Here is a 14,961-nt window from a genome sequence, read left to right as displayed (position 1 = left end):
AAATCAATGTGGAGGGACCAAAGGGAGTATTTGAAATGCCAAAAATGAAAATGCCATCATTTGGATTGAAAGGTCCAAAGGTTGAAGGCCAAGAAATAGATGTGAAACTCCCTAAAGCTGACATTGATCTGAAGGCACCAAAAGTTGACGTTAAAGGACCTAACCTTGACATTGAAAGTCCAAGTGGAAAAATCAAAGGACCAAGATTTAACCTTCCATCCATTCACGGACCCAAAATGTCCATGCCAGATGTAGACTTCAATCTCAAGGGTCCGAAGATAAAGGGAGGTATGGATTTGTCAGCACCAAAACTTGAAGGAGATATAAAAGTTCCAGATGTTGACATTGATGCTCCAGAAATCAACATAAAAGGACCTAAAGGTGGCTTTGAAATGCCAAAAATGAAAATGCCATCATTTGGATTCAAAGGTCCAAAGGTTGAATGCCCAGAAATAGATGTGAAACTCCCTAAAGCTGACATTGACCTGAAGGCACCAAAAGTTGACATTAAAGGACCTAACCTTGACATTGAAAGTCCAAGTGGAAAAATCAAAGGACCAAGATTCAACCTTCCGTCCATTTCCGGTCCCAACATGTCCATGCCTGATATTGACTTTAATCTTAGGGGTCCGAAGATAAAGGGAGACATGGATTTGTCCGCACCAAAACTTGAAGGTGATATTACAATTCCAGATGTTGACTTAAAAGGTCCAGAAATCGATGTGGAGGGACCAAAGGGAGGATTTGAAATGCCAAAAATAAAAATGCCATCCTTTGGATTTAAAGGTCCAAAACTTGAAGGGCCGGATATTGATATGAATCTCCCTGTAACTGACATTGATCTAAAGGCACCAAAAGTTGACATAAAAGGTCCTGATGTTGACATCGAAAGTCCAAGTGGGAAATTCAAAGCACCAAAATTCAACCTTCCATCCATTTCCGGGCCCAAAATATCTATGCCTGATGTTGACTTCAATCTTAAGGGTCCGAAGATGAAGGGAGATATGGCTTTGTCAGCTCCAAAACTTGAAGGAGATATAAAAGTTCCAGATGTTGACATTGATGCTCCAGAAATTGACATAAAAGGACCTAAAGGTGGCTTTGAAATGCCAAAAATGAAAATGCCATCTTTTGGATTTAAAGGTCCAAAAGTTGAAGGCCCAGAAATAGATGTGAAACTCCCTAAAGCTGACATTGATCTGAAGGGACCAAAAGTTGATGTTAAAGGACCTAACCTTGACATTGAAAGTCCAAGTGGAAAAATCAAAGGACCAAGATTCAACCTTCCATCCATTTCCGGTCCCAACATGTCCATGCCTGATATTGACTTCAATCTTAGGGGTCCGAAGATGAAGGGAGACATGGATTTGTCTGCGCCAAAACTTGAAGGTGATATAAAAGTTCCAGATGTTGACTTACAAGGTCCAGAAATTGATGTAGAAGGACCAAAGGGAGGATTTGAAAAGCCAAAAATAAAAATGCCATCATTTGGATTCAAAGGTCCGAAACTTGAAGGGCCAGATATAGACGTGAAGACCCCTAAAGTTGACATTGATCTGAAAGCACCAACAGTTGACATAAAAGGTCCTGAAGTTGACATAGAAAGTCCAAGTGGGAAATTCAAAACACCAAATTTCAACCTTCCATCCATTTCCGGGCCCAAAATATCTATGCCTGATGTTGACTTCAATCTTAAGGGTCCGAAGATAAAGGGAGATATGGATTTGTCAGCACCAAAACTTGAAGGAGATATAAAAGTTCCAGATGTTGACATACAAGGTCCAGAAATTGATGTGGACGGACCAAAGGGAGGATTTGAAATGCCAAAAATAAAAATGCCATCATTTGGATTCAAAGGTCCAAAACTTGAAGGGCCGGATATAGACGTGAAGACCCCTAAAGTTGACATTGATCTGAAAGCACCAGAAGTTGACATAAAAGGTCCTGACGTTGACATCGAAAGTCCAAGTGGGAAATTCAAAGCACCAAAATTCAACCTTCCATCCATTCACGGACCCAAAATGTCCATGCCAGATGTTGATTTCAATCTTAAGGGTCCAAAGATAAAGGGAGACGTGGATTTGTCTGCACCAAGACTTGAAGGAGATATAAAAGTTCCAGATGTTGACATTGATGCTCCAGAAATTGACATAAAAGGACCTAAAGGTGGCTTTGAAATGCCTAAATTTAAAATGCCAAAATTTGGATTTAAAGGTCCAAAGATTGATGGCCCAGATATAGATGCAAAACTCCCTAAAGCTGGTATTGATCTGAAGGCACCAAAGGTTGACATAAAAAGTCCTGAAATTAATATTGATAGTCCAAGTCGAAAAATTAAAGGACCAAAATTCAACCTTCCATCCATTCATGGCCCAAAAATTTCCATGCCTGATGTTGATTTCAATCTTAAGGGTCCGAAGATAAAGGGAGACGTGGATTTGTCAGCACCAAAACTTGAAGGAGATATAAAAGTTCCAGATATTGACATTGATGCTCCAGAAATTGACATAAAAGGACCTAAAGGTGGCTTTGAAATGCCTAAATTCAAAATGCCAAAATTTGGATTCAAAGGTCCAAAGGTTGAAGGCCCAGAAATAGATGTGAAACTCCCTAAAGCTGACATTGACGTGAAAGCACCAAAAGTTGACATTAAAGGACCTAACCTTGACATTGAAAGTCCAAGTGGAAAAGTCAAAGGACAAAAATTCAACCTTCCATCCATTTCCGGGCCCAAAATATCTACGCCTGACGTTGACTTCAATCTTAAGGGTCCGAAGATGAAGGGAGATATGGATTTGTCAGCTCCAAAACTTGAGGGTGAAATAAAAGTCCCAGATGTTGACATTGATGCTCCAGAATTTGACATAAAAGGACCTAAAGGTGGCTTTGAAATGCCAAAAATTAAAATGCCCTCATTTGGATTCAAAGTTCCAAAGGTTGAAGGCCCAGAAATAGATGTGAAACTCCCTAAGGCTGATTTTGATCTGAAGGCACCAAAAGTTGACATTAAAGGACCTAACCTAGACATTGAAAGTCCAAGTGGAAAAATCAAAGGACCAAGATTCAACCTTCCATCCATTTCCAGTCCCAACATGTCCATGCCAGATGTTGACTTCAATCTTAAGGGTCCGAAGATAAAGGGAGACATGGATTTGTCAGCACCAAACCTTGAAGGTGATATCACAATTCCAGACGTTGACTTAAAAGGTCCAGAATTTGATATTGAGGGAACAAAGGGAGGATTTGAAATGCCAAAAATAAAAATGCCATCATTTGGATTCAAAGGTCCAAAACTTGAAGGGCCGGATACAGATTTGAAGACCCCTAAAGCTGACATTGATCTGAAAGCACCAAAAGTTGACATAAAAGGTCCTGACATTGACATCCAAAGTCCAAGTGGGAAATTCAAAACACCAAAATTCAACCTTCCATCCATTTCCGGGCCCAAAATATCAATGCCTGATGTTGACTTCAATCTTAAGGGTCCGAAGATGAAGGGAGATTTGGATATGTCAGCACCAAAACTTAAAGGAGATATAAAAGTTCCTGATATTGACATTGATGCTCCAGAAATTGACATAAAAGGACCTAAAGGTGGCTTTGAAATGCCAAAAATGAAGATGCCATCATTTGGATTCAAAGGTCCAAAGGTTGAAGGCCCAGAAATAGATGTTAAACTCCCTAAAGCTGACATTGATCTGAAGGCACCAAAAGTTGACATTAAAGGACCTAACCTTGACATTAAGGGTCCAAGTGGAAAAATCAAAGGACCAACATTCAACCTTCCATCCATTTCCGGTCCCAACATGTCCATGCCTGATATTGACTTCAATCTTAGGGGTCCAAAGATAAAGGGAGACATGGATTTGTCTGCACCAAAACTTGAAGGTGATATTACAATTCCAGACGTTGGCTTAAAAGGTCCAGAAATTGATGTGGAGGGACCAAAGGGAGGATTTGAAATGCCAAAACTAAAAATGCCATCATTTGGATTGAAAGGTCCAAAACTTGAAGGGCCGGATATAGATATGAATCTCCCTGAAGCTGACATTGATCTAAAGGCACCGAAAGTTGACATAAAAAGTCCTGACGTTGACATCGAAAGTCCAAGTGGGAAATTCAAAACACCAAAATTCAACCTTCCATCCATTTCCGGGCCCAAAATATCTATGCCTGATGTTGACTTCAATCTCAAGGGTCCGAAGATGAAGGGAGATATGGATTTGTCAGCACCAAAACTTGAAGGAGATATAAAAGTTCCAGATGTTGACATTGATGCTCCAGAAATTGACATAAAAGGACCTAAAGGTGGCTTTGAAATGCCAAAAATGAAAATGCCATCATTTGGATTCAAAGGTCCAAATGTTGAAGGCCCAGAAATAGATGTGAAACTTCCTAAAGCTGACATTGATATGAAGGCACCAAAAGTTGACATTAAAGGACCTAACCTTGACATTGAAAGTCCAAGTGGGAAATTCAAAGCACCAAAATTCAACCTTCCATCCATTCATGGCCCAAAAATGTCCATGCCTGATGTTGATTTCAATCTTAAGGGTCCGAAGATAAAGGGAGACGTGGATTTGTCAGCACCAAAACTTGAAGGAGATATAAAAGTTCCAGATATTGACACTGATGCTCCAGAAATTGACATAAAAGGACCTAAAGGTAGCTTTGACATGCCTAAATTCAAAATGCCAAAATTTGGATTCAAAGGTCCAAAGGTTGAAGGCCCAGAAATAGATGTGAAACTCCCTAAAGCTGACATTGACGTGAAAGCACCAAAAGTTGACATTAAAGGGCCTAACCTTGACATTGAAAGTCCAAGTGGAAAAATCAAAGGACCAAGATTCAACCTTCCATCCATTTCCGGTCCCAACATGTCCATGCCAGATGTTGACTTCAATCTTAAGGGTCCGAAGATAAAGGGAGACATGGATTTGTCAGCACCAAACCTTGAAGGTGATATCACAATTCCAGACGTTGACTTAAAAGGTCCAGAATTTGATATTGAGGGAACAAAGGGAGGATTTGAAATGCCAAAAATAAAAATGCCATCATTTGGATTCAAAGGTCCAAAACTTGAAGGGCCAGATATAGATTTGAAGACCCCTAAAGCTGACATTGATCTGAAAGCACCAAAAGTTGACATAAAAGGTCCTGACATTGACATCCAAAGTCCAAGTGGGAAATTCAAAGGACCAAAATTCAACCTTCCATCCATTTCCGGGCCCAAAATATCAATGCCTGATGTTGACTTCAATCTCAAGAGTCCGAAGATAAAGGGAGACATGGATTTGTCTGCACCAAAACTTGAAGGTGATATTACAATTCCAGACGTTGGCTTAAAAGGTCCAGAAATTGATGTGGAGGGACCAAAGGGAGGATTTGAAATGCCAAAACTAAAAATGCCATCATTTGGATTCAAAGGTCCAAAACTTGAAGGGCCGGATATAGATATGAATCTCCCTGAAGCTGACATTGATATAAAGGCACCGAAAGTTGACATAAAAGGTCCTGACGTTGACATCGAAAGTCCAAGTGGGAAATTCAAAACACCAAAATTCAACCTTCCATCCATTTCCGGGCCCAAAATATCTATGCCTGATGTTGATTTCAATCTCAAGGGTTCAAAGATGAAGGGAGATATGGATTTGTCAGCACCAAAACTTGAAGGAGATATAAAAGTTCCAGATGTTGACATTGATGCTCCAGAAATTGACATAAAAGGACCTAAAGGTGGCTTTGAAATGCCAAAAATGAAAATGCCATCATTTGGATTCAAAGGTCCAAATGTTGAAGGCCCAGAAATAGATGTGAAACTTCCTAAAGCTGACATTGATATGAAGGCACCAAAAGTTGACATTAAAGGACCTAACCTTGACATTGAAAGTCCAAGTGGGAAATTCAAAGCACCAAAATTCAACCTTCCATCCATTCATGGACCCAAAATGTCCATGCCAGATGTTGATTTCAATCTTAAGGGTCCAAAGATAAAGGGAGATATGGATTTGTCCGCACCAAGACTTGAAGGAGATATAAAAGTTCCAGATGTTGACATTGATGCTCCAGAAATTGACATAAAAGGACCAAAAGGAGGCTTTGAAATGCCTAAATTTAAAATGCCATCGTTTGGATTCAAAGGTCCAAAGGTTGAAGGCCCAGAAATAGATGTGAACCTCCCTAAAGCTGACATTGATCTGAAAGCACCAAAAGTTGACATTAAAGGGCCTAACCTTGACATTGAAAGTCCAAGTGGAAAAATCAAAGGACCAAAATTCAACCTTCCTTCCATTTCCGGTCCCAACATGTCCATGCCTGATATTGACTTTAATCTTAGGGGTCCGAAGATGAAGGGAGATATGGATTTGTCAGCACCAAAACTTGAAGGAGATATAAAAGTTCCAGATGTTGACATTGATGCTCCAGAAATTGACATAAAAGGACCTAAAGGTGGCTTTGAAATGCCAAAAATAAAAATGCCATCATTTGGATTCAAAGGTCCAAATGTTGAAGGCCCAGAAATAGATGTGAAACTTCCTAAAGCTGACATTGATCTGAAGGCACCAAAAGTTGACATTAAAGGACCTAACCTTGACATTGAAAGTCCAAGTGGAAAAATCAAAGGACCAAGATTTAACCTTCCATCCATTCACGGACCCAAAATGTCCATGCCAGATGTTGATTTCAATCTTAAGGGTCCAAAGATAAAGGGAGACGTGGATTTGTCCGCACCAAAACTTGAAGGAGACATAAAAGTTCCCGATGTTGACATTGATGCTCCAGACATTGACATAAAAGGACCTAAAGGTGGCTTTGAAATGCCTAAATTTAAAATGCCATCATTTGGAATCAAAGGTCCTAAGGTGGAAGGCCCAGAAATCGATATGAACCTCCCTAAAGCTGACATTGATCTTAAGGCACCAAAGGTTGACCTTAAAGGACCTAACCTTGACATTGAAAGTCCAAGTGGAAAAATCAAAGGACCAAGATTTAACCTTCCATCCATTCACGGACCCAAAATACCCATGCCAGATGTTGATTTCAATCTTAAGGGTCCAAAGATAAAGGGAGACGTGAATTTGTCCGCACCAAAACTTGAAGGAGATATAAAAGTTCCTGATGTTGACATTGATGCTCCAGAAATTGACATAAAAGGACCTAAAGGTGGCTTTGAAATGCCTAAATTTAAAATGCCATCATTTGGAATCAAAGGTCCAAAGGTGGAAGGCCCAGAAATAGATATGAATCTCCCTAAAGCTGACATTGATCTGAAGGCACCAAAAGTTGACCTTAAAGGACCCAACCTTGACATTGAAAGTCCAAGTGGAAAAATCAAAGGACCAAGATTCAACCTTCCATCCATTTCCGGTCCCAACATGTCCATGCCTGATATTGACTTCAATCTTAAGGGTCCGAAGATGAAGGGAGATATGGATTTGTCTACACCAAAACTTGAAGGTGATATTACAATTCCAGACGTTGACTTAAATGGTCCAGAAATTGATGTGGAGGGACCAAAGGGAGGATTTGAAATGCCAAAAATTAAAATGCCATCATTTGGATTCAAAGGTCCAAAACTTGAAGGGCCTGATATAGATGTGAAGACCCCTAAAACTGACATTGATTTGAAAGCACCAAAGGTTGACATGAAAGGTCCTGAAGTTGACATCGAAAGTCCAAGTGGGAAATTCAAAACACCAAAATTCAACCTTCCGTCCATTTCCGGGCCCAAAATATCAATGCCTGATGTTGACTTCAATCTTAAGGGTCCGAAGATAAAGGGAGATATGGATTTGTCAGCACCAAAACTTGAAGGAGATATAAAAGTTCCAGATGTTGACATTGATGCTACAGAAATTGATATAAAAGGACCTAAAGGTGGCTTTGAAATGCCAAAAATAAAAATGCCATCATTTGGATTCAAGGGTCCAAATGTTGAAGGCCCAGAAATAGATATGAAACTTCCTAAAGCTGACATTGATCTGAAGGCACCAAAAGTTGACCTTAAAGGACCTAACCTTGACATTGAAAGTCCAAGTGGGAAAATCAAACGACCAAGATTTAACCTTCCATCCATTCACGGACCCAAAATGTCCATGCCAGATATTGATTTCAATCTTAAGGGTCCAAAGATAAAGGCAGACGTGGATTTGTCCGCACCAAAACTTGAAGGAGATATAAAAGTTCCAGATGTTGACATTGATGCTCCAGAAATTGACATAAAAGGACCTAAAGGTGGCTTTGAAATGCCAAAAATGAAAATGCCATCGTTTGGATTCAAAGGTCCAAATGTTGAAGGCCCAGAAATAGATGTGAAACTTCCTAAAGCTGATTTTGATCTGAAGGCACCAAAAGTTGACCTTAAAGGACCTAACCTTGACATTGAAAGTCCAAGTGGAAAAATCAAAGGACCAAGTTTTAACCTTCCATCCATTCACGGACCCAAAATGTCCATGCCAGATATTGATTTCAATCTTAAGGGTCCAAAGATAAAGGGAGACATGGATTTGTCCGCACCAAAACTTGAAGGTGATATTACAATTCCAGACGTTGACTTAAAAGGTCCAGAAATTGATGTGGAGGGACCAAAGGGAGGATTTGAAATGCCAAAAATTAAAATGCCGTCATTTGGAATCAAAGGTCCAAAACTTGAAGGGCCGGATGTAGATTTGAAGACCCCTAAAGCTGACATTGATCTGAAAGCACCAAAAGTTGACATAAAAGGTCCTGAAGTTGACATCGAAAGTCCAAGTGGGAAATTCAAAACACCAAAATTCAACCTTCCATCCATTTCCGGACCCAAAATATCTATGCCTGACCTTGACTTCAATCTTAAGGGTCCGAAGATAAAGGGAGATATGGATTTGTCAGCCCCAAAACTTGAAGGAGGTATAAAAGTTCCTGATGTTGACATTGATGCTCCAGAAATTGACATAAAAGGACCTAAAGGTGGCTTTGAAATGCCTAAATTTAAAATGCCAAAATTTGGATTCAAGGGTCCAAAGGTTGAAGGCCCAGAAATAGATATGAACCTTCCTAAAGCTGACATTGATCTGAAGGCACCAAAAGTTGACATAAAAGTTCCTGACATTGACATTAAAAGTCCAAGTGGAAAATTCAAAGGACCAAATTTTAACCTTCCATCCATTTCCGGTCCCAAAATGTCCATGCCTGATGTTGATTTCAATCTGAAGAGTCCGAAGATAAAGGGAGATATGGATTTGTCAGCACCAAAACTTGAAGGAGATATAAAAGTTCCTGGTGTTGACATAAAAGGTCCAGAAATTGATGTGGAAGGACCAAAAATTAAAATGCCATCATTTGGATTCAAAGGTCCAAAGGTTGAAGGCCCAGAAATAGATGTGAAACTCCCTAAAGCTGATTTTGATCTGAAGGCACCAAAAGTTGACCTTAAAGGACCTAACCTTGACATTGAAAGTCCAAGTGGGAAATTCAAAACACCAAAATTCAACCTTCCATCCATTTCCGGTCCCAACATGTCCATGCCTGATATTGACTTCAATTTTAAGGGTCCGAAGATAAAGGGAGACATGGATTTGTCAGCACCAAAACTTGAAGGAGATATACAAGTTCCAGATGTTGACCTTGATGCTCCAGAAATTGACATAAAAGGACCTAAAGGTGGCTTTGAAATGCCTAAATTTAAAATGCCAAAATTTGGATTCAAAGGTCCAAAGGTTGAAGGCCCAGAAATAGATGTGAAACTCCCTAAAGCTGACATTGATCTGAAGGCACCAAAAGTTGATGTTAAAGGACCTAACCTTGACATTGAAAGTCCAAGTGGAAAAATCAAAGGACCAAGATTCAACCTTCCATCCATTCACGGACCCAAAATGTCCATGCCAGATGTTGATTTCAATCTTAAGGGTCCAAAGATAAAGGGAGATATGGATTTTGCTTCTCCAAAACTTGAAGGAGATATAAAAGCTTCAGATGTAGACCTTGATTCTCCAGAAATTGACATAAAAGGACCTAAAGGTGGCTTTGAAATGCCTAAATTTAAAATGCCAAAATTTGGATTCAAAGGTCCAAAGGTTGATGGCCCAGATATAGATATGAACCTCCCCAAAGCTGACATTGATCTGAAGGCACCAAAAGTTGACATAAAAGGTCCTGACATTGACATCGAAAGTCCAAGTGGAAAAATCAAAGGACCAAGATTCGACCTTCCATCCATTCACGGACCCAAAATGTCCATGCCAGACGTAGACTTCAATCTCAAGGGTCCGAAGATAAAGGGAGATATGGATTTGTCAGCACCAAAACTTGAAGGAGATATAAAAGTTCCAGATGTTGACATTGATTCTCCAGAAATCGACATAAAAGGACCTAAAGGTGGCTTTGAAATGCCAAAAATGAAAATGCCATCATTTGGATTCAAAGGTCCAAAGGTTGAAGGCCCAGAAATAGATGTGAAACTCCCCAAAGCTGACATTGACTTGAAGGCACCAAAAGTTGACGTTAAAGGACCTAACCTTGACATTGAAAGTCCAAGTGGAAAAATCAAAGGACCAAGATTCAACCTTCCATCCATTTCCGGTCCCAACATGTCCATGCCTGATATTGACTTCAATCTTAAGGGTCCGAAGATAAAGGGAGACATGGATTTGTCCGCACCAAAACTTGAAGGAGATATAAAAGTTCCAGATGTTGACATAAAAGGTCCAAAAATTGATGTGGAGGGACCAAAGGGAGGATTTGAAATGCCAAAAATTAAAATGCCATCGTTTGGATTTAAAGGTCCAAAGGTTGATGTCCCCGATATAGATATAAACCTCCCTGAAACTGACATTGATCTGAAGGCACCAAAAGTTGACATAAAAGGACCTAACCTTGACATCGAAAGTCCAAGTGGAAAATTCAAAGCACCAAGATTCAACCTTCCATCCATTTCCGGGCCCAAAATATCTATGCCTGACGTTGACTTCAATACTAAGGGTCCGAAGATAAAGGGAGATATGGATTTGTCAGCTTCAAAACTTGAAGGAGATATAAAAGGTCCAGAAATTGATGTGGAGGGACCAACGGGAGGATTTGAAATGCCAAAAATGAAAATGCCATCATTTGGATTCAAAGGTCCAAAGGTTGAAGGGCCAGATATAGATGTGGAACTCCCTAAAGCTGACATTGATCTGAAGGCACCAAAAGTTGACATTAAAGGACCTAACCTTGACATTGAAAGTCCAAGTGGAAAAGTCAAAGGACCAAGATTTGACCTTCCATCCTTTTCCGGTCCCAAAATATCTATGCCTAATGTTGACTTCAATCTCAAGGGTCCGAAGATAAAGGGAGACATGGATTTGTCTGCACCAAAACTTGAAGGAGATATAAAAGTTCCAGATGTTGATATTGATGCTCCAGAAATTGACATAAAAGGACCTAAAGGTGGGTTTGAAATGCCTAAATTCAAAATGCCATCATTTGGATTCAAAGGTCCAAAACCTGAAGGGCCGGATATAGATTTGAAGACCCCTAAAGCTGACATTGATCTGAAGGCACCAACAGTTGACATAAAAGGTCCTGAAGTTGACGTCGAAAGTCCAAGTGGGAAATTCAAAACACCAAAATTCAACCTTCCATCCATTTCCGGGCCCAAAATATCTATGCCTGACCTTGACTTCAATCTTAAGGGTCCGAAGATAAAGGGAGATATGGATTTGTCAGCACCAAAACTTGAAGGAGATATAAAAGTTCCAGATGTTGACATTGATGCTCCAGAATTTGACATAAAAGGACCTAAAGGTGGCTTTGAAATGCCACAAATGAAAATTCCATCATTTGGATTCAAAGGTCCAAAGGTTGAAGGCCCAGAAATAGATGTGAAACTCCCTAAAGCTGACATTGATCTGAAGGCCCCAAAAGTTGACATTACAGGACCTAACCTTGACATTGAAAGTCCAAGTGGAAAAATCAAAGGACCAAGATTCAACCTTCCATCCATTTCCGGTCCCAACATGTCCATGCCTGATATTGACTTCAATCTTAAGGGTCCGAAGATAAAGGGCGACATGGATTTGTCCGCACCAAAACTTGAAGGTGATATTACAATTCCAGACGTTGGCTTAAAAGGTCCAGAAATTGATGTGGAGGGACCAAAGGGAGGATTTGAAATGCCCAAAATGAAAATGCCATCATTTGGACTCAAAGGTCCAAAGCTTGAAGGGCCAGATATAGATATGAAACTCCCTAAAGCTGAAATTGACCTGAAGTCACCAAAAGTGGACATAAAAGGTCCAAACACTGACATTGAAAGTCCGAGTGGAAAAGTCAAAGGGCCAAACTTCAATCTTCCATCCATTTCTGGGCCGAATATTGCAATGCCTGATGTAGATTTTAATATGAAAGGTTCAAAGTTAAAGGGAGATGTGGATTTGTCTGCACCTAAAGTTGAAGGAGATATAAAAGTTCCACATGTCAAAATTGATGCTCCTGAAATTGATATAAAAGGACCAAAAGGTGGCTTTGAAATGAAAGGTCCAAAGCTTGTAGGAGATATGGAGGTAAAAGCAAAAAAAGGGAAAGTCAAAGTACCTAAAATCAAAGGAAAGTCAAAAAAAGGTGATGTAGATGCCTCAGGAGTAAGTGTAGATGTTGGAACACCTAACATCAGCATGAAAGGAACAAAGAAAAGTGTTTTTGGCAAGCTCCATTTTCCTGATGTTGAATTAGATATTAAATCACCAAAAGCAAAAGGAGATTGGTCTTTATCTGAGGGGACGAGTGGTGCACATGTTGCACATGCCCCAAAAGTTTCTTTGGAAGACCCTGCTGTTTATAGTGGTATTAATTTTCCAGAAGGAAAAGTTTCCTTTCCTCGAATCAAAGCACCAAAATTTGCTATTGCATTGCCCCAGATAGAAGGGTCTGAAACGGCAGGAACTATTGAATCACAAACTTCATCAGGAGTTAGTCTTAAAACCAAGTCCTCCTCACTTAAGTATGAAGCAAGTCCTGACAATGCTCATGTTTCAAGTCCAGAATTTAAACGTGACCGCAAAGTAAAGGTGAAAATCCCAAAGTTATTTGGCAAATCTAAAGCAAAGAGCAGCAGTGCAAGTGATCTCAAGGGTCCAGAGATAGGAATGAGTTCTAGTGAAAAAGGAGCATCTGTTGATCTTGGTGGACAGATGGGTGCAGTCAGTATGTCACCAAAAGGCAAGTCAGCCTCATTGGACTTTTTTAAGAAATCAAGGCACAGTCCATCTTTGAGTACAGAGGGGGAAGTTACAATTAGCTCTGGTTCTACTCACTTAGAAGCAGAGAGTGGAGATATTTCATTAAACCTGGGAGAAGGTAAGGGTAAAGAAAGGAAAGGAAAGTTGAAGTTTGGAACTTTTGGAGGCTTTGGTTCAAAGTCAAAGGGCTCATATGAAGTGACTCTTGATGAGGACAGTGAAGCATCAGTAGAGGGAACAACAGGTGTTTCGTTAGCATCTAAAAAGTCAAGGTTGTCCTCATCCTCTAGCAATGAAAGTGGTTCTAAAGGTGGTTTCAGGTTTCCAAAGTTAGAACTTTCTGTCTCACCTAAAACAGAGTGAGTCTTTTAAATAACTGTTACTAATCTTAGTGACAGAGAAATCATCTTGTTGATTTTTTTTTTTTACAAGTAAAGTAACACCTAAGTTTAAATGCATTGTAATTGTAAATAAGATTAATTTGTTTTGTAATATTAAATATTCTTTTGTAAATAGTCCAGATTTATAAGCACATGGCAATACTCTGAAGGAAAACTTTGCAGATTGTTGCATATTGCAGAACATAGCCATTTCCAAAATACATTTCTTACAAAAATCATTTTGCTTATAACAGTATAGTACCATACCATTGTAACTTTTTAAAAATAATAATATTAATGCAAAAAGTAATAATTGCACAATAGAATCGAATGGCCTGGAGAGACAAATTCATGGTGTATGCGTATATTTAGACTACTAGTCATATTTGCATTGACAATCGCAGTTTGTAAAGGTAATCTGGAAGCTCTCTTTGAGTGATTTTTAATACATATTTTAGACTCAGTGCCTTTTCTTTTATAAAAGAGGTTTGAAAAATACTTTTAAATACAGCTCAAAGTTTGTGGAATCGGATATTAGGATAGAGTAAAATAGTTTTAATAAAAGAGTTGATATATTGAGTAACAATGTGATAGAAGTAGAGCAAAGTCTCTGTGTCTTTCTTTTTGTGTGCATTCTGCCAATAACTGTAAACAAATAAACAACAAATGTTTACTTCTCAATCTCCTGATCCTTTTTTTTGCACAGTATTTGTTTCCTTATGGTAATAATTAAATTCAAAATTACCCAATTATAACCTTTTCATAATTGATTATACACCTAAAATAAAATAATTAACTTGATTACAAGAAAGCAGTTCAATAATAAAACATGAATTATAACAGATTTTGACCTAGTCAGAATAAATTTGCCTACAATTGGCACATTTAAGTTGTTTAATAATGAATGAATGCATTAACTTGAATAAATAAAGTTTATTTCTTCACAAATAAATAAAATGTTTATGAGAAGTTTCTATTATTAAAAGTAAAGGCTTTCTGTAAACTATGTTTGAAATAAAGTGAATCATAAGTTGATTTTACTTGGAAAGTAAACAGCTGCTTTTACAAAGCAAAATTGGCAAAATTGCTACTCCAATCAGACGCACGCACGCACGCACACACACACACACACACACACACACACGGACGGACGGACGGACGGACGGACAGACGCACGCACGCACTCACACACACACACACACACACACACACACACACACACACACACACACACACACAGAGACACACAGACACACAGACACACACAGAGACACACAGACACACAGACACACAGACACACACACACACACACACACACATGGAAATCACCCGCAGCAGCACCGATGACAGCCTCTGGACTCCTGTTGAAATGTCAATTCTGCTGT

The 14,961-nt window shown here is 39.2% G+C and overlaps 1 protein-coding gene across 1 annotated transcript in view; it reads left to right on the top strand.

Annotated features, from left to right (window-relative positions):
• Window positions 1-14,257, top strand: part of ahnak (AHNAK nucleoprotein) — a 42,241-nt gene extending 27,984 nt beyond the window's left edge. Inside the window, exons 8-14 of the mRNA XM_072437745.1 lie at window positions 73-786; window positions 1,144-3,285; window positions 3,643-4,356; window positions 4,714-7,569; window positions 8,284-8,964; window positions 9,301-11,454; window positions 11,812-14,257. Of these exons, the coding sequence (XP_072293846.1) occupies window positions 73-786; window positions 1,144-3,285; window positions 3,643-4,356; window positions 4,714-7,569; window positions 8,284-8,964; window positions 9,301-11,454; window positions 11,812-13,559 (11,009 nt within the window). The 3' untranslated portion in view covers window positions 13,560-14,257. The remainder of the gene's footprint in view (window positions 1-72; window positions 787-1,143; window positions 3,286-3,642; window positions 4,357-4,713; window positions 7,570-8,283; window positions 8,965-9,300; window positions 11,455-11,811) is intronic.
• Window positions 14,258-14,961: the final 704 nt, after the last annotated feature.

The sequence above is a fragment of the Eucyclogobius newberryi genome, unplaced genomic scaffold (genome assembly GCF_026437365.1).
Source record: "Eucyclogobius newberryi isolate DKJ021-1_F unplaced genomic scaffold, fEucNew1.0.hap1 SCAF_11, whole genome shotgun sequence".
Lineage (NCBI taxonomy): Eukaryota > Metazoa > Chordata > Actinopteri > Gobiiformes > Gobiidae > Eucyclogobius > Eucyclogobius newberryi.
The sequence above is the reverse complement of the archived record's forward strand: the minus strand, read 5'-3'. Positions and strand labels throughout refer to the sequence as shown.